General features: G+C 46.7%; 1 protein-coding gene across 1 annotated transcript in view; it reads left to right on the top strand.

Annotated features, from left to right (window-relative positions):
* Window positions 1-21,509, top strand: part of LOC105888634 (C-terminal Src kinase) — a 43,890-nt gene extending 22,381 nt beyond the window's left edge. The window contains exons 2-13 of the mRNA XM_012814373.3: window positions 4,573-4,649; window positions 5,711-5,824; window positions 6,226-6,338; window positions 10,919-11,138; window positions 13,948-14,041; window positions 14,918-14,983; window positions 15,250-15,349; window positions 15,605-15,695; window positions 15,852-15,925; window positions 16,177-16,372; window positions 19,097-19,183; window positions 19,554-21,509. Coding sequence (XP_012669827.2) covers window positions 4,635-4,649; window positions 5,711-5,824; window positions 6,226-6,338; window positions 10,919-11,138; window positions 13,948-14,041; window positions 14,918-14,983; window positions 15,250-15,349; window positions 15,605-15,695; window positions 15,852-15,925; window positions 16,177-16,372; window positions 19,097-19,183; window positions 19,554-19,736 — 1,353 coding nt within the window. The 5' untranslated portion in view covers window positions 4,573-4,634 and the 3' untranslated portion in view covers window positions 19,737-21,509. The remainder of the gene's footprint in view (window positions 1-4,572; window positions 4,650-5,710; window positions 5,825-6,225; window positions 6,339-10,918; window positions 11,139-13,947; window positions 14,042-14,917; window positions 14,984-15,249; window positions 15,350-15,604; window positions 15,696-15,851; window positions 15,926-16,176; window positions 16,373-19,096; window positions 19,184-19,553) is intronic.
* The last annotated feature ends 647 nt before the right edge of the window (window positions 21,510-22,156 follow it).

Below are 22,156 nucleotides of genomic sequence, written 5' to 3'. Positions count from 1 at the left end.
CAGACACACACACACAGACACACACACACAGACACACACACACAGACACACACACACAGACACACACACAGACACAGACACACAGACACACACACAGACACAGACACAGACACACACACAGACACACACACAGACAGACACACACAGACAGACACACACAGAGAAACACACTCACAGACACACACTCACAGACACATACACACAGAAACACACTCACAGACAGACACACACATGCTGCGCCATCTAGAACTGTTAACATGACCAGCGTTCACCCACTCCTAGTAGCAGTGGTATGGCCAGCTGTCCAACTCCTGCTAACAGTATGATGGCCAAAGCCCATGAACAGCTACTGCTAAAACTTAGTTCAAACCGTGTCTAAAAGCTAAGATTAGTGTTTGTGTGTGTAATAGGGTAAGTAAGTGTGCGCATTAAAGAGCATATGTCGGCTCTGATGCCGTAATGGCAGTTTGCTCTGTTGATTCCTAGCACTGGGATGATGTCATACAGAATGAGGATATGATCAGTGGGCCTGGATGATGGACAAACAGAAGTACTACTACTGTTACTATTTATATCTGACATGTTTCGTTATCTCTCCCTCGTGTGTGTGTGTGTGTGTGTGTGTGTGTGTGTGTGTGTGTGTGTGTGTGTGTGTGTGTGTGTGTGTGTGTGTGTGTGTGTGTGTGTGTGTGTGTGTGTGTGTGTGTGTGTGTGCGCGCCTCCTCCTCACTAACTTCTCTGACATAAAACAGCCGATACCCCAGCTGTGAGTGCTGCACATCTGGAGACCATTCTAGAATGCTACACACACACACTTGCACGTACACAGAGAGGGATAGAGATTATAAATGGTGTGTGTGTGTGTGTTGGTGTTACCTGTGGTCTCTGCACCAGATGCTCTGGTTTATTCTAATCTCACACTCACTGCCTCTGTTGACAGCCGCCCAGCTAATGAGTGTGTGTGCCACATTCTGGCTTCAGGCATACGCATCCAGGCTTACACACCTGTGGTGGACACACACACACACACACACATGCAGACACACACACTCACACACACTGAGGAAACAAGCCAAGCCATGTATTACCCTGTGTAAACCATGTTTTATTTGCTTTTGATAAGAGTGCTGATGCGTGTGTGACTTCTTATGAAGTGATTGGGCACATAAATGGATTCTCTCCTTCCCCTCTACCCTCCCTACACGGGCTGTGATTTTTATGAATATGTGGCTCTCGTATGCAGGAGGTAAACATAAATGGTTAAGGATAATAATATCTTTAATCATATGTCTTAATAATGATAATCATATTTTTACAGAATAACTGTACACTGGCAGCTCATGGCTTGTGTAGCTAGGCCTGTGAAGGCATTCTGCAGGAACAGTATCACAGCCTCCCAAAACGTAAGCTAAATGTGAATGATGATAACATTAACATTATTAAAGAGGGCATGTTATGCTTTTCCAGTTTTTCTCTTTCCTTTAGTGTGTTGTATAGGTTTTTGTGTATGTAAATAGTGTGCAGAGTTATGAAGCCCAAAGTACACGCCAGAGGGACTAACTCTTGCCACATAAACCACTTTTCTCAGCTGCCCAAAACACCTCATTGGAATTCCAGTCCTTTTCCTTTGTTACAAGATGATGCAATCTTGTAACACAATCCTTATTGCCCACCTAGCTGACCAATCAGAGTGCACTGGTCTCATCAGGAGGGGCAGCTTTAAAGCAAAGGAGCTCTAACAGAGCGTTTCAGGCAGCGGTTGAATAGAGATCTACAGTAATAGAAAAATAATGTGTTTTTGTAGCATCGAAGCATGTAAATCTATTCTAGTAGACCCCAAAAATTAAATTATGAACATTGAAAATGAGCATAATTGGTCCTCTTTCATTATTATTATTACAATAACATTGTGTTTTCCTACGTTTGTTTTTTTATGATGTCGGATTCAGTATGTTTTTAGTTAGTAGAAACCTTGTGTGTGAGCTTGTTTCAGTATAGTGACCCTCCCTGCTGTTCCCCACCCTAGCAGCTGTCATTAAAATAAGAGAGAGAGAGAGAACAGTGCCAGACTACATTATCCTCTGTGCTAGGTGGGCCATTTCACTGTCTCCTTGAAGCACTGTGCTGGGGTGCTGTCCTTCCTGCTGAAGTGCTTTTGTGAGGGCTTGGGGTGTGTGTGTGTGTGTGTGTGTGAGAGAGAGGCTCCCATATCTGTCATTTTGAGAGGGGCAGAGGTGTTCATTGGTGTGCATTTAGTAAGAGTTGCCATGGCAGCAAGCTGTTCGGAAGACAGGCATCACAGCGAGAGGGAGAGAGAGAAACAGAGGGATGAGGAAGAAGAGGAAGACAGAAGGTGACATCTGAATGCTGATGTAGTAGACCTCCAGTCAGCCATATATCCTGCTACTACTGACAGTGGATGGGTGTAGCAGCAGCAGGTGTGTGTGTGTGGGTGTGTGGGTGTGTGTGCGTGTGTGCATTGGTTTTTGTGGTGTGACTGTGTTTGTGTCTACATGTGTGTGCTTTCAATTAAATTAACTGAGTTCCTGTTGATGGAGGCAGAATGTATGTCTGAGCACTTTTGATTAAATTAACTGGGTTCTGGTTGCTGGAGGCATACTGGTTGTGTGTGTGTGTGTTTGTGTGTGGTCTTACGCTAAGCTGCTCTTAGCAAGGCTGATCTTTGTCTGTCCCCAATAGGATGCCTTAGGTCCTTCCCTCTGATACCCCCCCACGCACACACACACACGCACACACACGCACACCGTGGGCCTTTAGAACACTGCTGTGTCCACAGTGTGTGTGCTAAAACAGTGCCCTCCATTCCTCCCTACCCCCTTCTCTCCTAAGCATCATGTGGACATGTTCAGAGACGTCAACATGAATGACGAACATGAACAATAATGCCCCCCCACCACCCCCCCCAAACCAATCATACCTACCAGGCCTGCTACACAATGCCTGCAGACATTAAAATAAGACTTAGAAGGTTATGTGAACTTTAAAACTCATATTAGAGAAACAATATTATTTACACACACACACACGCACACACATACACACACACGTTGACATGTCATTCCTGACATCTGCAGACTGCTGGAGATCAGCTGCTTGTTTATTTGAGCTTAAACACTCTTCCCAGTGGAGCTGACGCATTGATCACATACAGAGAGGACGTATAGTCCAATGGTCGCACAGTGAGGACGTAAAGTCCACCGGTCGCACAGTGAGGACGTAAAGTCCAATGGTCGCACAGTGAGGACGTAAAGTCCACCGGTCGCACAGTGAGGACGTAAAGTCCACCGGTCGCACAGTGAGGACGTAAAGTCCACCGGTCGTTCCGCTGGTTCCCCAGAGGAGTGATTCACTTTCAGTTCTGCCACTGAAGAAGTATGAAAACCCGTCATGGCACAGGAGGCCACAGGAGAGGCTGGTGGGGCGTGTAGACGCAGTAGGACATATTTGGGTTTTAAACACACGAGTTCTCTCATAGGCCCTGTTTACCCGTCGACACACTTCACATTTTCTCTGCAATCGTTCCCCTGGAGAAGAGGTGTGCTCTGCCGGAAAGTGGAGGAGGGAGCTGCGTGCTGATTGGCTGATGGAGCAGGGCTATATTTGTCTGTCTGTCCTCTGATGTGCTCCAGTCTGCAATTAGGCAGCTTCCTGTTTCTGCAGGATACAGCAGCCAGGCAGGAGCAGCAGCAGCCACAGCCTGAGGCGTGTGTGTGTGTGTGTGTGTGTGTGTGTGTGTGTGTGTGTGTGTGTGTGTGTGTGTGTGTGTGTGTGTGTGTGTGTGTGTGTGTGTGTGTGTGTGTGTGTGTGTGTGTGTGTGTGTGTGTGTGTGTGTGTGTGTGTGTGTGTGACACTGCTGTATGTGTGGTGTTTATGTTCACTGTAATTGCAGCTGTTTGTTTGTGTGTAGTCCTCCATACGGTCATCCGTAGTATCATGTAAAGCAACATCTGACCACCCCCCACCCCCCCCAGCACACACACACTCCTCCCACCCTCCCTGCCATCGGAAAATCTCTGTCAGCCACTTCCTCCCTCTCTCCCGGCACTGTGTTTCACTTCCTGTTCTGCACGGTGATCAAGCAAGCAAGAGTGCTGCCTGCTCAATTTACACACAGCACAGGTGGGCCCGCCTCAGCTCCCAGCATGCCTCGGGCCAAGCTTGAGTAAAGGCTGTAGAATCACCTGCTGACCCTTTATCGACCTCTCTCTCTCTCTCTCTCTCTCTCTCTCTCTGTCTCTCTCCCTTTCTCGCTCTCCATTTCTCTCTCTCTCACTCTCTCTCATTCTCTCTCGCTCTCTCTCAGGATATTGACAATATATCCATGCTTAAATCTCTGGTGGAATAAAGAATAGTGGCTCACACACTCTCTCTACTCAAAAGGTGACCTCTCCATATCTGTGTGTGCGCGCATTATTAGGTCTTCAGTTCACATCATCTTTCCTGCCCTGACCATGAATATTGCATCATACTGAACTGTGTGTGTGTGTGTGTGTGTGTGTGTGTGTCAGTCAGTCAGTCAGTCATATCCCTGACTCTGTCTCTCTCCTACAGCTCTGATGGTACCGGCTCACCTGTGACGTCTGAGAGAGGACCCTCTACCCCACACCCTCACCATGTCTGGGATCCAGGTAACTCACTCACCCATATACACACACACACTCACCCATATACACACACTCACTCACTCATTCACACACTCATACTCATACATACAATGTGAAAAATTCTGACATACAGACACACACACACTCACAGAGGCACTCTGTGTGTGCATTAATTGCCCATGTTGTTTCCTGAGGAAGTTTTTGTTCACGGCTTAGCGCTGATGCATTAATTCTGCATCTTGCATCCTCCCAGACACACACACACATCCTCCCAGACACAGCACAAGACAACATCTTCACCCCTGCCTCTCTTAAATGGTCTTGCAAAAAGAGTAACCGCGCACACACACACACACACAGGCGTGGTGAGATGGGAGCGTTTGTTCTCGGCTCCCTCCTTTTATGATGAAAGAGGATTAAATGGCTACATGGCACCAACCCATTTGTCTGCCTGTGTGCTTCTCTGATATAGATGTGTGTTGACACACACACTCACTCTCTCTCTCTCTCTCTCTCTCTCTCTCTCTCTCTCTCTCTCTGTACCTCTATCTCTCTCTCTTTCTTTCTTTCTTTCTTTCTTTCTCTCTCTCTCTGTTTTTGCTCTGTTCCAAACAACACCTGCTGCTGTCTGGAAAGCTCTCTCTCTCTCACACACACACACACACACACACACACACACACACACACACACACACTGGAAAGCTCGCTCTGTGTTTCAACAGCTGTCTTTGGGCAAAACATAAAATGTATCAAATATGAAACGGCCTCGTCACGCACGCACACACACACACACACACACACACACACGCACTGTCATGACCTTTCCTCAGATAACAGTCTGTTTTGGAGAAGTTGGCTGCCGTCGGTTGTTTCCCAGAAGCTTGAGGTTTCAGACACGTGTATGCTATTTGCCCACACACTTGTAAAACACAGACTTGGCCACATTTTTTTAATGGTTGTGTTTTTTTCCCCGTAAGTGTAATCAGCCCAGCCCATTCTCGCCTTACTAGTAGGGCAGGTTCTGTCACACTGAAACATGGACTACATTACCCATCATGCCCATCTCTCCCTCCTACCCCCCACAGGCAGCCTGGCCGTCCAACACAGAGTGTGTGGCCAAATATAACTTCCAGGGCACTACAGGTCAGGACCTGCCCTTCTTCAAAGGAGATGTGCTCACCATCATTGGTGTCACCAAGGTGTGTAGGAACCTGATAGACACTACAGTAGCCCAAAAGTGAGGTGGTGTTTGTACAGTGTGTTGCAGATTGTCACTGATTTGTTTTACTTGGCTAAATACAATGGTTATAATGATTTAGTTGGTACTGCAATCACTAATCCTGTAGCATGACAGGCAAGACTGTCTGATTGAAAGTTGTATTCATCATTAAATGACTTGTGTTGAGTATAGAACAGGTAAGGACACTGAATTAATGGAATAATAATAATTATAATAATAATTACTCATCATGTGAATTTCAACATTACATTGCTGTTTATTTCTTGCTCACAGTTAGTAGCAATTGCTGAACTATTTCTTTAAAAAAAAAAAGCCTTTTTATGAGATTGTACTGAGTCTTGTATTGTTATCACCCTCCAGGACCCAAACTGGTACAAAGCCAAGAACCAGGTGGGCAGAGAGGGCACCATCCCCGCCAACTACGTACAGAAGAGGGAGGGCGTCAAGTCAGGGGGCAAACTCAGTCTCATGCCGTGAGTAGACCCCCTTTTTCTTCAAACACACACACACACACACACACACTGTGATGGTGCTACACAATCATCATCACAATGAAGGATCGGTACACAGAACACAGTCCAGCTGCACCTGTCTTACTCCTCCCTTCTCTTCTCTCTTCTAGTCACTCTCTCTCTCTCTCTCTCATATATATTCTCTCCATCTGCACTGTTAATGAGATGTGGTCAGTGAGCAGTACATCAGGTTGAAGTCGGCCTCTTTGAAGGAGAGTGTCCACCCCCTCACCGTCTCATCACTTTGCATAATTCTGTCCTGTTCAGCACCGCGTCTGTTCCCTTGTGGACTGCCCTGTGTGTGTGTGTGTGTGTGTGTGTGTGAGAGAGTGAGAGTGCATGTACGAGCAAGAGCCATTATGGAAGCAAATCATCAAACAAAACCTGCCCCAGAACACCAGGCTAAGATTAAACTATCTTAGGTAGCTTTAGGGACACACACTCTTACACACACACATACACACACACACACTCTCTCAAAAAACACACTCTTAAAAAAACACACTCACACACACACACACACACACACACACAATCTCTCAAAAACATACTCTCTCTCACACACACACACACACACACACACACACACACACACACACACACACACACACACACACATATTGAGTTAGACAGAGCCTTATGATGTGGAGTATTTAGCTTCTCAAGGAGCCAGGCCAGTGATGATGGGGTGTCTTTTTGTAGGAGGAAGTGTGTGTGTTTGTGTGAGCGCACACCTGAGTGTGTGAGGGAGCGTGTGTTTTGTATTTATAGCCGTGTTGGTGAGGGAGAGGATGGAGGTGGTTGAGAGAATATGTGCTTCTTTGTTTGTCTGTGTTAGAAGTTAGAAACCAAAGTTGTTAAAGTCACTGTGTGTGTGTGTGTGTGTGTGTGTGTGTGTGTGTGTGTGCGCGCAGTTGTCGGAGCGGAGACTGCTTCCTGCTGTACTGTTGTGTAATGTGTTGCTGAAGCATCTTGTTGCCTGCTCACTGAGAGCCCCAGCCTGCCCCCTGCTGGATAAACCCTGAGCTGCACCTCAGTCCACTGAGATTGGTACTCACATTCATCTTGGCTTATCTGTCCCTTATATCTAGTTCCCATCAGTCTTTGTACTGTCTGTTGTGCTTGTGTCTGCTTTCCCTCTGTCTGTCTGTGACTTCCACCTGTCTGGACATCTGTGCTTTGCTCCTGTATATGAGAATAAGGGTGTGTGCTTCTCTGTGGCTCAGGTGCTTGCACTGCCGCCTCACAGCAAGAAGGTCATGGGTTCGATTCCCGCATGGGGCGCTGTTGGCTCTGGGGGGCAGGTCCTCCCCAGACCTTCAGTGCTCAGGTGGGCTATCTCCCGGGCCTTTCTGTGTGGAGTTTGCATGTTCTCCCCGTGTTCACAAGGGGTTTCCTCCACTAAGAACCCTGACAGAAAAACATGCAAAAAGAACAGAACAATCCTGTCCGTCCCTGACCGAGATGGACGGTTCACTTGGTCCCTGGGCACTGAGAAGCTGCCCACTGCTCCTGAGGGGTCCTGGAGGAAGGACGTCCCGGGATGGGAAAAAAGCAGAGCAAGAATTCACGGCGACCTCAGGCGTGTGCGTGTGCGTGTGTAGTGTGTCCTGGTCGCCTCCATATATATAACACGTGTGTGTTGCTGTGAGTTGTTCGTGCAATAAAAAACTGACTGCAGTCAGCCTTGTTTGTTGTGTTTGCTCCTGTATATGAGAATAAGGGTGTGTGCATCTCTCGGTGTGTCTGTCCTCTGCTGTCTGTTGTCTTTTCCTGTCCATCCCTCTCTGCAGGGGAACAGGAGGAGTTGAGCTTCTCTCTTCGCGTGTGTGTGTGTGTGTGTGTGTGTGTTGCACACTCTCTAGTCCTGTCTCAAAGGACCCCTGCCCTCAGTCTTGCTCTGTCACTCTATCCTTCTGCTCCCAGTGCCTCCATTTCTACAGCCTTCTCTTTATATATCAGTCTCTCTTCACCCATCTCTATAATTGCCTCTCTAGTCTCTCTCTCTCTCTCACTCTATCCCTGTCTCTCTCTCTCTCTTTCTCTCCCTCCCCTCATCTCACATTGTTCATGCTTTGTGCGCATTTTAAATAACCTCAATAACCTCACTCTGTTTTGTCTGTGCTCTCCCTCTCTAAAGCTCTCTTGATTTCTCTCTCTCTTGATTTCTCTCCCCCTCCCTCCCTCTTTGAAACACAGGACCATAGTCATGTAGGGAGAAGGTGAAAACACATGGACACAGAAACCCTTCCCTCTCCTTGCTCCCTCCCTCTGGCTGTGTGTGTGTGGGTGTGTGTGTGTGTGTGTGTGTGGGTGTGTGTGTGTGTGTGTGTGTGTGTGTGTGTGCGCGCTTGCGTTTGTTGTTCCAGAGTGTTTGTGTCTCAGATGACACTGCGCTGTCAGATTAAGTGTGAGGTTGGGAACGGCTGCCGACAGAGAGAGCGAGGGAGGGAGAGAGAGCGAGCGAGAGAAGTGTCCCTCTCCGCTGATCTAATCATCTCAATCCACACTAAGCAGCTTTAGCCTGGACGTGTCTCTCTCTCTCTCTCTCTCTCTCTCTCTCTCTCTCTCTCTCTCTCTCTCTCTCTCTCTCTCTCTCTCTCTCTCCCTCCCTCAGCCTCTGAGCTGGGTCTCGCTACCTCTCCCTCAGCCTCTGAGCTGGGTCTCGCTACCTCTCCCTCAGCCTCTGAGCTGGGTCTCGCTGCCTCTGCCTCAGCCTCTGAGCTGGGTCTCGCTGCCTCTGCTCCCACCCTCATGTTTACGCACGGACTGGCCTGCCTGCTAACAGCTAACAGCCTACATCATTAGACACCCTCCCCTCACAATGCCACCACCACTGCTGCTGATTGAGTCGAGACCTGATTGAGTCTCCTTCTCTGTGCCTGTCTGTCGCTCTCTCTTTCTTTCTCTCTCTGTGTCTGTCTCTCTTTCTCTCTCGCTCTCTCTGTGTCTGTCTGTCTCTTTTTCTATCTGTGACTGTCTCTGTCGCTGTTTTGGCTAGACCAGATTAAGGTATCTTGCAAGTCTAGTATCTATCACTTGGTATGGTCCTGCCTTAACAGGGGGAGGAGTTATTTTAATCTGCACCACCATTGAAGGGTCAAGTAGTCTCAATCCTGTTTCTGTATTAACTGTATTTTCTGTGTAGTGTGTGTGTGTGTGTGTGTGTGTGTGTGTGTGTCATTGTTGTGTATTGTGCTTGTTCCCGCCGGGTCGAATGCCTTCCTGTTATTGCGCTGCTGCTCAGCAAGGTTCCTCCCCTTCCCTCAGAGCCTCTCAACACGTCCTGTTGATCCTACCACAGGGCCAGCTAGCGGCTCAAGAAGCCTTCAAGACACAGAGCAGTGTGTGTGTGTGTGTGTGTTTATATAGGACCAGGTAGCTGCTCATGTTTCCTCTAAGACACTACGCAGCCTCGAGTGCATGTGTGTTTGTACAGGGCCAAGTAACTGCTCTAGCCTCCTTGAAGACCCGTAGCTCTGTGTGTGAGTGTACGTGCTTGTGTGTGTGTGTGTGTGTGTGTGTGTGTATGTGTGTTTAGGAGCAGGTCTCTGAGCTGATGCACTGATATATGTCTTTGATCTGTTGGCGTGTGTGTTTCTGTTTGTAGGTGTGCGCAGGGGCAAGAGGCTGCCAAGGTTCCTTAAGAAGCATTGGTGTTTGATGTGTCTGTGTGTGAAGGAACAGGTTGCAGCTTTTTTTGCCTTTTTTTTTTTTTTATTTGATTTGTGCATTCTGTAACGGGTAAAGTCTCTTTAGGCATCGTGGGGTTTTTATGGCACAGTAATAATGTCAGCCCCAGACTGCCAAAGAGAAGGTGGAGAATGAGTAGATTAGTATTCCATTCAAATGCAAGCTTCTTCATTGGAGCTCTCTACCAGTGACCAAAACAGTGATGGCAAACAATGAGTTGTAATGGGTAGAGTTTCCTGATAGTGTGTGTACTGTATGGAACCAACAGTGATGCCAAACAATGAGTTGTAATGGGTAGAGTTTCCTGATAGTGTGTGTACTGTATGGAACCAACAGTGATGCTGGTGGTCCTGATGCAGCTCGTGTCCAACCAGTAAGGCCTTTGGTTCACTGCTCGGATCTGCACAGATGGTGTAACCGTCCGTGTTACATTGTAACTACACTATTATATACAGTGGAACAGTGAGAGGATGAGGAACAGCTGTGTGTTTGTGTGTGTGTGTGTGTGTGTGTGTGTGTGTGTGTGTGTGTGTGTAGATGAGGAACAGCAAATTTATACTTCTCATGTCTTGATGTCTTCTAGTTGGTCAGTGATTTTGTATCTTCCTATAGATATAGTTGAAGTGCTTTCCATGAGAGTGGGGCTTGGGGATATCAGAGGAGCTTGCGCGCTTGATATTGGATTGATACCCTAACCTAAAGAGCCGTGGCGCTGAAGTTCCTGGGGTGTCTTTGTGGTGCTGGTCCCGATCGCAGGGCTGGCTGTGGGCTCATCCAAATGGTATCCCCATGCTCACCTCCCTCCCTCTCTCCCTCCCTCTCTCTCTCCCTCTCTCCACTGCTTCCAGATGGTTCCACGGGAAGATCTCTCGGGAGCAGGCGGAGCGACTGCTGTACCCTCCGGAGACGGGGCTGTACCTGGTGCGTGAGAGCACCAACTACCCCGGCGACTACACGCTCTGCGTCAGCTGCGACGGCAAGGTGGAGCACTACCGCATCATCTACCACAACGGCAAGCTCAGCATCGACGAGGAGGAGTTCTTCGAGAATCTCATGCAGCTGGTGGAGGTGAGTTTAGACGTGTTTGTGTGTGTGCGTGCGGATTGTCAAGCTGCAGATATAGCTCTGTATGCAGTAGTGTGTGTGTGTGTGTGTGTGTGTGCGTGCAGATTGTCAAGCTGCAGATATATCTCTGTATGCAGTAGTGTGTGTGTGTGTGTGTGTGCGTGCGGATTGTCAAGCTGCAGATATAGCTCTGTATGCAGTAGTGTGTGTGTGTGAGTGTGTGTGTGTGTGCGCTCCAGTGTGGAATGCATCATCTAATAAAGAATCTTGTCTGTCTGACTGAAGGTGGAAGAGAGTGTGTGTGTGTGTGTGTTTGCAGACTGGTCAGTATGTGCAGTAATGCAGATGTGTTTGTGTGTGTGTGTGTGTGTGTGTGTGTGTGTGGTCAGACCTGATTTTGGGACTGGGGAACAAATCATTGCAGCACACAAACAGCTGAGGTGCATCATAAAACAATAACACACACACACGTACACACACATTCATTTTTACCTTTCCTTTGGGTCATTAGCGTGCCCTACTTAAGCTGGCATTGAGGCAGCGTGGTTTGCTGGATGCTCGGACTAATTGTTTTATTGACTGGCTCCCTGTTGCCCTTCTAAACACCCTGATGGTCCTGCGCTCCTCCCCTCCATCTTGCCCTCCGCTGGTCTCCTCTCCTTTCATCTTCTATCTATCCTCTTCTCTCCTCTGGAACTCCACACTCTCTTTGCTGTTCTTTATTCCACATTATGCGTGAAAAACAGAGCACATCTCCAGGGCAATGCAAAAGAGGTGTGTGTCTCTGTGTGTGTCTCTGTGTGTGTGTGTGTCTCTGTGTGTGTGTGTGTGTGTGTGTGTGTGTGTGTGTGTGTGTGTGTGTGTGTGTGTGTGTGTGTGTGTGTGTGTGTGTGTGTGTGTGTGGAATCAGAGGCCTGAATCAGAAGGTGGAAGCCTTTCATCCTCAGATAAGGGCGCTGCTAAATTGTTGGCGTTCAGATTTTAATTAAGCTTGATCTTTTCCCCAGAGGCATAGGGATTTGGGCAGGATCATCCCACAAGCTCCAAGAACTGTATACACACACGCGCACACACAAACACAAACAACCACACACACACACTTCACATCACACACTACACGGTCACTGCTCATTTTTCAGTAATTCTTCACTTCCCCTCACTCGGGTAGTTTATCTGGTCTTTGCTGCTTGTGTGTGTTTTTTGCACTCGTCCTCTACCCCCACCTCTCTCTCTCACTCGTTTACTGCCCCCGCCCCTCTCTCTCACTCCCCCCCTTCATGCCACCCTATATCGCTCCCCTTCTTGCTCTCTCCCTCTCCCCTCCCCTCCTCTCCTGTTTTTATCCCCTTTTTCCTCTTTCCTCTCCTCTTTTTCTCTCCTCCCCTCTCTCCCTCTCCTCTCCTCTCCTCTCCTCTCCTCTTCTGTCCTCCCTGTTCCCGTCTCCAGAGCTCTCTGCTCTCTAATCAGGGCCCCAGAGGTGGAGACTCCAGGCTCAGAGAGCCAGAACTCCACTTCCATGTTTCCGCTCCGGTGAAGGATAGGGCTGTGACTCTCTATTATAATATTTTAACATTAAAACCAAATATATAATAAATATTATATTATATTTGCACTTAGCAAATACAGAAACTGCTGGGACCCCAGTGAGCCCAGGGATGCCTTTGTGTCCGTAATCATGTGTGTGTGATGTTTTTCCCTCCAGTTAATTGAGTTTAAAAAACAAAAAAATGGGAAAAAAGCCCCACCTGAAGTGAGAGGGCTATTTTAAAAGCTCATCGTTGTGCTGCTGTGAGCTGATTCCTCTATAAGTGGAGAAATACCAGCATGAGAATCGCTGCCTTGAGAATGGGAGTCATGCGCGAGTGGATATGAATCTAGCTTTGTGTGCGATCAATGGAGTGACTGCAGCAGAGACGCGATACGCGCTTCTTATGCCCCCTAGTGGTGGTCACGGCAACAGCATCAGTCTGTTCATTAGAACACGCATCGCTTCATGTGCCCGTCATGGAGACCAACACTGCAGGGGTGTGAATGATGTCTGTGGCAAAGGGCCACACAGGGCTGACATGTGAGTCACGGAGTGATGGTCAACACTCACATGTGGGTTCGGCCAGGTGTGCAGTACCTACGCAGAGAGCATCTGCCTCTCGTCTGCAGGCTATCGCATGTGTTGTCTTCATATGTAAATTGTATGCGGCGAAGGTTATTTTCCAATTAAGCCTGATTTGTTTCTCTATCTCCAGCCCCCTATCCGGAGTGGGAGGTTGATCAATATATGTGTGTTTGCCGAGGTGAAGGCTGTTTCAGGACCTCTTTCACACCCACACACACACACTGTGTCTTGAGTGTTTACTCTTTCCCACAGTAGCTCCACAGATGGGTCTGTTAGCGGGGGTTATGTTCCCAGCATGCATTGCTCCCCAGAGAACTTCCTTCACAGTTCTCAGCCTGAACCAGACCAGCAGGAAGCCCTCTGACACACTCACTGCCTGTGTGTGTGTGTGTGCGTGTGTGTGTGTGGGGGGTTGTCTGTCGGTAGAATATGGCTGTCCTATGTTTTGCTGATTGCTGCCTGTTGTGGTACAATTAGAATGTCTGACTATGGACATGTTGTTTATATTTGTGGGAACACATTAATGTTGGAACAATTTGTTCAAAGGTGTTAAATAATTATGTGTTAATTCCTCCCCCTGATATTTTTCCAGTAATTGTGTCAAAACTCACCTGTGTGTGTGTGTGTGTGTGTGTGTGTGTGTGTGTGTGTGTGTGTGTGTGTGTGTGTGTGTGTGTGTGTGTGTGTGTGTGTTCACAGCATTACACCAAAGATGCCGATGGCCTGTGCACCAGACTCATCAAGCCAAAGCTGATGGAGGGGACAGTGGCGGCCCAGGATGAGTTCTCCAGGAGTGAGTGAATCTTTTTATCTCTCTCTCTCGCTCACATTTACTCGCTCACATTTACACACACACACACACACACACACTCTGACCCGCGCACTTTATCTCTCGCTCTCATTCACTCGCTCACTCTCTCACTCACGCTGTCATACACACACACCCACATAGCTTTATTTACACATAGCTTTATTTATATCCATGCATCCGTGCACACACCATACAAACAGATGAACACACACTCTTTCACGCCTTTCCACATTCACACACACTCATTTACACTCCGCCCTCACAGCTGAAGCATAGCCATTTCACATGTTCAGCACTCACAGTAGGCTCAAAAGGAAACACCCACTCTCATATTTGTGTGTTTGTGTGGTAGAAATGGCTGTGTTTTTGTGCTTATTGTGGCAAGGAGTGTGCCTGTCTGAAAGTGTGCTTATGAACTGTAGAAATGGGATTATTTTGACACGGTGTGTGTGTGTGTGAGAGCTAGTGTGCGGTGTTGTGGTAAGCCGTTGTGTGTGTGTGCCAAGTTAGAGGTCAGGCTGTAAGCCGTGTGTGTGATATGAGTCTGTAGTGCTCTGTGTGGATCCCAGTGACTGCTGGAGACTTGATCTTGGTGAAGGAGAGTACTACCATGATGTATACACAGCGTATGTGTGTGTGTGTCTGTGTGCCTATAGTATGCACAGTGTGTGTGTGTGTGTGTGTGTGTGTGTACGTGTGTGTGTGTGTGTGCGTGTGTCCCCGTGCGCCTATAGTATACACTGTGTGCCTATAGTATGCACAGCATGTCTCTCTGCTAACCCATATGTTCTCATTCTCTGTGTGTGTGTGTGTGTGTGTGTGTGTGTGTGTGTGTGTGTGTGTGGTGTGTGCCTATAGGTGGTTGGGCACTCAACAGAAAAGAGTTGAAACTCATCCAGTCCATTGGTAAAGGAGAATTTGGCGGTAAGTGTGTGTGTGCCTGGCTTTGTGTTGATTGATTACAGCCCGAAGCCTTGATGGATCAATATCTAGAGTGACACCTAAAGCATTCTGGTAGACCCATATGGGTGGGTGTACTCTCTCTCCACAGATGTGTGTGTTTGTGTGTATTGGATGTGTATGTCTTGTAAGTAAGTTTGTTTGTTTATTTGTGTATCTGGTGTGTGTATTTGTGTGAATGATGTGTGTATGTGTTCATTTGCTCTGTTTGTGTGTGTGTTGTATCTTAGATGTGATGGTTGGAGACTATCGGGGGACCAAGGTGGCAGTGAAGTGCATCAAAAACGACGCCACAGCTCAGGCCTTCATTGCAGAGGCTTCAGTCATGACGTAAGTCTGAGCGCGCACACACACACACACACACACACACACACACACACACACACACACACACACACACACACACACACACACAGCTGTTACTGCACTGTTGTGTGCATTTGTTTTATCAGCTATGCTTGTTCTCTCTCTCTCTCTCTCGCTCTCACTCATTACTCATTCACTTTCTTATTGTTTTCCTCTCTTTCTTTTTGTTCTCCTCTGTTTCCCCTCTTTCCTTGTTTCCTTTCCTGTTCTGTCTCCCAGGCAACTGAGACACACTAACCTTGTGCAGCTGCTGGGAGTGATCGTAGAGGAGCGAGGCAGCCTCTACATAGTCACAGAGTACATGGCCAAGGTTCGTAATAAACTCACTACTTTCACACACACACACACACACACACACACACACACACACACACACACACACACACACACACACACACACACACACACACACACACACACACACACGTGCTCCTGACGCCTGATGACCGTGTGTGTTGGTCCACAGGGCAGTCTTGTGGACTACCTGCGTTCCCGAGGCAGAACAGTACTGGGTGGAGAGTGCCTACTCAAATTCTCATTGTGAGTGCTCAACCCATCAGAAACATGCACATCCTTATCGACTTCAAAATACATATTTAAACTGGCATCTGTGCCTTTATTTAATATGAATTCTCCTCTGTCTTTGTTGTTTTGTGTGTGTGTGTGTGTGTGTGTGTGTGTGTGTGTGTGTGTGTGTGTGTGTGTGTGTGTGTGTGTGTGTGTGTGTGTGTGTGTGTGTGTGTGTGTGTGTGTGTGTGTGTGTGTGTGTGTGTGTGTGTGTGGCTGCACAGTGACGTGTGTGAAGCCATGGAGTACCTAGAGGCCAATAACTTTGTGCACAGAGACCTGGCTGCCAGGAACGTTCTGGTGTCAGAAGACAACATCGCCAAGGTGAGCGACTTCGGCCTGACCAAGGAGGCGTCATCCACGCAGGACACGGCCAAGCTCCCCGTCAAGTGGACGTCCCCTGAAGCCCTCAGAGAGAAGGTACAGACCACTGTCCTACCCTTGACCCTTGACACCCTTGTCTCTGTCCTTTGCGCTGTCTTTCTCTGAAATGCACAGTTTAGTGGCGGTTCGTGACCTACCCTGACAATTTCACAGTTTCAAGTGTTATTGGCTGTATATGTGTGTGGGGGGAGGGGGCGTGGCGGCGGTTACAAACATGAAAAAAAGAAAAACGGGGGGGTACGTAGCAGGAGATTGAATGTCTGAAGGGGTACGGGACTGTAAAAAGTTTGGAAACCACTGGAATAGATGATTGGTTGTGTGACATGGACATGTGTGTCATTCTCTCCATCTCTCACAATGCATACCTCTCTGTGTGCTCCATACTCTCAGTCTCACTGTCGTCACGGTTTCGTCGTCAAATTACGTTGTATTCCAAATTTCGTTTTATGCAAATACAATGACAAAAAAGGCTTTTCTGCTTCCACAAGGCCAGGGCTGGGTGATTATTCATCGGATTAATGACGTTAAATAATCATGATGTCAGTATTGGCCAAAATCTCTCCTGTACTTAAACGTATCACTCCTTGTCAAGAATATATGACTGTATTGTTTTCATCATAGCTGATTTATTATGTTGAATAACTGGATGATATGGTGGTGAGTGGGGAAATGACCGTGTGCAAAGTAGGGCTGCAACTAACGATTATTTTGGTAATCGATTAATCTATCGACTAATTTTTCGATTAATCGACTAATCTAATGATTATTTCCCAAAGCAAATTAAAATAACGACTCAAAATGTTGGAATTTGAATTTCAAATGTATTTGAGTAACAAATGTAATCATAATACATAAATTAAATAGTAATACAAATTAAAGTGCAAATATGCTTTTAAAAGTAAAGAGAAAGTGCAAATAAAGTAAGTCAAAAAGTAAAGTAAAGTAACTCAAATTAGCAATCAAGCCTCTGCAAGTGCAAAATAACGCAAGAATAACTGGGCTGCAAGTGACATTCAAATTCAACGTATGAAATATATATTTTTCCACAATCTTTTGTTTGAAGAATGCTAAGTGGAGGAGGTTAACTATTCAGAACAAACGAAAATACAGGCTACTCTGATAATTCACTGATTTACTACATTGCACTTAACATAAATGAAATAGCGTTAGCAAGCATCCTCCATGAGACGTTCTGTTTTCCAACATGTAAGCTTAAACCTTACTATAAGTTATAGATATATCATATATGTCTATGATAATTGCTGCTAGACACTCACTGTTCTTGTGCTCCCACAGCTCATTCTCTTTGAAATACTGGAATAGTGCTCCTTTAACTACTAATAATTGACCATCATTGAGAAAAATGACAACTTTTCTGTTAGCCATATCTCATATGCAGCAGCTACTAAAGCTAGCTTTGTTTATTGTTTCCATGGTAACATGAGCGGTCTCAGAATAATTCGCTTTTCAGTCGGCCATTTCTGATATGCAGCACATGAAGGTACGAGAATGGAGGGCAAAGAAAACGGTGCATGATTTATATGCTAGGCTATTTGCAGATTCTGTTCCATTTTTCTCAATGATGGTCAATTATTATTAGTTAAAGATGCACTATTTCGCACTTCCTATAGTGCATTGCAATGCCGAATGAAAATTACCGGTAGCTCTGCTAGCGTCTGCCAAAAAAAAAAAAAAAAAAATGTTTTAATATATTTTATGACGCGTAGACAATAAAAATCATCGTCGACAATTTTTCATAATCGACATCGTCGATTACGTCGACTAATCGTTGCAGCTCTAGTGCAAAGCCCCTGCCAAATTGAAACTCCCCTTGTACTCAAAAACTTTCTTCAAGGTTGGCAGTTGTGTGTATGCATATGTTAGGCTGTATGTATACATTTTCCGTTCTAAGATTTCTCTTTCTCCCTCATACTTTCAGTTGTGCATCTGTTCTAGTCTGTTCTGTGCATATGTGTCTCTGCTCGGTCTCTTCCGTCTCTGTCTGTCCAGTTTGGTTTTATTTCCTTCATAAGTGCTTCTCCCGTCCGGATAACACCCAGTCGTTTGTCTCCATGATGCTCGCTGACTGCCCAATGGCACCCATTAGAGTACATCAGATAATGAACGGAGCCGTCAGGATTAGAAATGATGACAGGCCTTGTCTGTTACTCCAGGTCGTTGACCTTTGCTATGAATGAGCCTTTGTGTTGATTGCAGACGGTACATTCCCAATTTGGCCGTTGCAATCGCAGATCATTTGCTGACTTTCTGAAACGCAGCTGAAATTCTGAACATCATTAGTGTCCATGTTGTGCCGAGTGTATCTGTGGTGGTGTGTGTTTGTTATGTGCTGTGGTGTGTATTGTTGCACAGTATTGCACTGTTGGTACAGTGTATCAATAAAATATCAGGTATAAGTGGTTGAACAGTATGCTGAAATGTCAGTATATAGGGGAATATGTGAAAAGTCATGTCTTACCATTGACAGAAACACCTGATTTGAAATGGATGTCACATGGTACAATGTAAAAAAGGACAAGGTGTTGTTTGTATCATAATGGTGTGCCAGGGCATCAAAACTGGGTCACTTATAACATTACTAATATATTGAATAACAAATACTAGGTTGTGCGTTATCACCCCCGGCATTAGTTTCTCGTTCAGATCCACCTAATCGTGGTTGTGTGTGGCCGGGCTCACCTGAGTGTTTACTGTGGCCATTCTGCCCTGCTGATCTGTTTTTTGTCTCTGTCCTTCCAGAAATTCTCCACGAAGTCGGACGTGTGGAGCTACGGCATCCTGCTGTGGGAGATCTACTCTTTCGGCCGTGTGCCTTACCCCAGAATTGTGAGTTGGTGATAAATTCCCCTTGTGTCCACAAGAGGGCAGCCTAGTCATTTTGCAAGATGTTAGTCTGACTTGCCCTCCGATCAGAGCATCACTGACATCATCTCTTCTCTTTTCCACTTCTCTCGCTCTACCCCTCTGCTCCTTTTTTATCTTCTCTTTTTGCCTCATGTGTCTTTGCCTCCCTCTTTCCTCCACTTCTCCACATGTCAATGCTTTTCATCTTTGCTTTTCACCTCTTCTCAACTTGCCTGCTCCTCTCCATTCCTCCTTTTGTTTTTCTTCCATGGCCTCTATCTCTCTCTATCTCTTCCCTCCCCTATCGACTCCCCTCTTCTACATCCTCCTCTTCCTCCCCTCCTGTCTGCAGCCGTTGAAGGAGGTGGTTCCGCGGGTGGAGAAGGGCTACACGATGGACTGCCCCGACGGCTGTTCGACGGTGGTGTACGACCTGATGAAGCAGTGCTGGACCCTGGACGCGGCGGTGCGGCCTTCCTTCCGCATGCTCCGTGAGAAGCTGCATCACATCAAGTCTAAGGAGCTCTACCTGTGAGCCAGAGAGAGGGAGAGAGAGAGAGAGAGAGAGAGAGAGACAGAGATGGAGGGAAGGAACGAGGGAGCGCTGAACGAGAGAGGGAAGACGGAGGAGAGCGGAGCTGGGACTTGCCTTCCTCACTCGCTCAGAACCATGGACCACAACCTAAAAACCCACACTCATGTTTTGTTTAGTTTAGTTTATTTTTTTTCAAAATATTTGTTTTTTGTTTTGTTTTTTATTTTTCTAAATGTGTCTTTATTATGGACGGTTTAGCTCTCCTCCATAATGAGAAAGGAACACCCTGCTCTCTGTTCCCCTTGTCTGTGTGTGTGTGTGTGTGTGTGTGTGTGTGTGTGTGTGTGTACATCTGCATTCAAGCGTGTATGTTGTGCGTTGCTTACACCAGACTGCCCTCTCGCAGTGTTTGTCTTTTCTCCTTACCTCTCTTCTCCCCCCTTCTCTGCCTCTGCTTCTCCTTCTTTCTCTCCCTTTGTCTCTCTCCATCTCTGTCTATTTTATCTCTTTTGTTGTCTTTCCTGCTTCTCTCACTGCAGACATGACAGTGATGGGAGTGAGGCTGGCCTTTTTCCCCACACACCTGTCTCTCTCTCTCTCTCTCTCTCTCTCTCTCTCTCTCTCTCTCTCTCTCTCTCTCTCTCTCTGCCCCTCTTTCTTTTTTCCTCTTTTCTCCTCCCATCATCCTCTTGGGCATTCCCTCACGACCCCCTTCCTCACCCACTCCCCACTCCCACTCAACCTTTATGTTGTGTGGTGCTGGTTACATCTGCATGCCTACTTTTCTTCATTGTGTGTGTGCGACTGTGCGTGTGCGTGTGCCTGTGTGTGATCAGGGGAGGGCTTCACTCTGTGCCAAAGTGCCTCCAGATTACAGAGCTTCAGCCTTCATCTCCCTGACCTTCAACCTTGACCATGTGACCTTCAACCTTGACCCTGTGACCTTCCCAACCCACCCCCACCCACCCTCCACGCCACACAGACTGTTCTGTGTTTGTTTGTTTTCTATTTCTTTTTTTAATAATCTGTTTATTTGTTGATTGATTTTATCTTTTTTTACTCTTCTCGTTTTTGTCTGTTTTTTGCTTTGTGCCGTTAGCTCTCTCCTGGTCGGAACTGTGCATGTCATGTCACGTCTGTCTGTCTGTGCAGACCAGAGACTTACACACACACACACACACACACACACACACACACACACACATATTAAGCAGGCATACATGACATACATGTACACCCATGTTAAACACAACTAATCAAACTCAACATGTGCATATCCCTGTGTATTAATTGGCTCTTAAACACAACACAACACACGGGCAGTACAACGCACCTTACACCTCTCTGTGACGACATGATACGCAGTACCCATCAGGAGGGTGGGGAGGCAGACCAGAGGAACGGTTAAAAAACTTCATCTGTACGTGGGTTTGTTTTATATTAAAATATATTTAAAGGATTAAAAAAACAAAAAGGAGTGATAGAAATAAAGAAGACCGAATGAAAGCAACTGCACTGAGAAGTGACTAAAGATCCTGAAGTGGTGGAGGAGCAGGTAAAGTGTGTGTGCGTGTGTGTGTGTGTGTGTGTGTGTGTCTGTCTGAGTGTGTGTGTGTCGTGTGTGTGTCGTGTGTGTGTGTGTGTGCAAAAAACCCTCGCCAGGCAAGAGCTGCATGCTGGCTGTGTGAGGCCTTGGTTTAAAAACTGTCAGTGCTTTCAGTGTCTCATCTGTTTATTATGTTGCCATGGTTACCAATAAATCATTCCATCTGATCCTGTGTGAAGGCTGACACAAATCCACGGGGAGAGGAAGAGGAGGGTGCTGGAATAGGAGGAAGGAGGAGGGGGATGGGATGTTGAGAGAGAGAGATGGATGGATGGATGTTTGAACTGAACAAGATGGGAGGTGTCTGAGTAATATGTGGGTTTGATACAGTGTCATTTTGCAAGCTTTAATGGACTCCGTACTGTTACTCCTCTGACAGTGTTTTTGTGTGTCTGGCAGTGGCAGAGGATGCAGAGCCACACCCAAAATCACAGCATTAAAACACGCATGCACAAGTCCTTGAACAACGGTAACAGACAATCGATACACACAACTTTCCCATGAAGCACACATTTTTTGTCTTAATCTCCAGAGCCTGTGCAAAAGTTTTTTTGTGGTAATACTGTTGACTGAAGAACTTGCATCTTCCATAAGGCTTTATAAGGTGAAACGCAGTAGGGCAACGCAACTCTCAGTACCTCACCAGGTAACCTCTCAGAGAGCGAGAGAGTCAATTTAATGTCAATTTGTGACATGAGCGCTAATGTACTTAGATGTGGTGTTCTTTCGGTTAAACCTCAAAAGACTAAACCATCATTTGGGGCGAATGGGTTTTAGCAGTGGAGACCAATGTCTGCTGTTTCTAAAGTGTGTT

This window comes from Clupea harengus, chromosome 6 (genome assembly GCF_900700415.2).
Source record: "Clupea harengus chromosome 6, Ch_v2.0.2, whole genome shotgun sequence".
Lineage (NCBI taxonomy): Eukaryota > Metazoa > Chordata > Actinopteri > Clupeiformes > Clupeidae > Clupea > Clupea harengus.
This window is presented reverse-complemented; position numbering and strand designations above follow the sequence as displayed.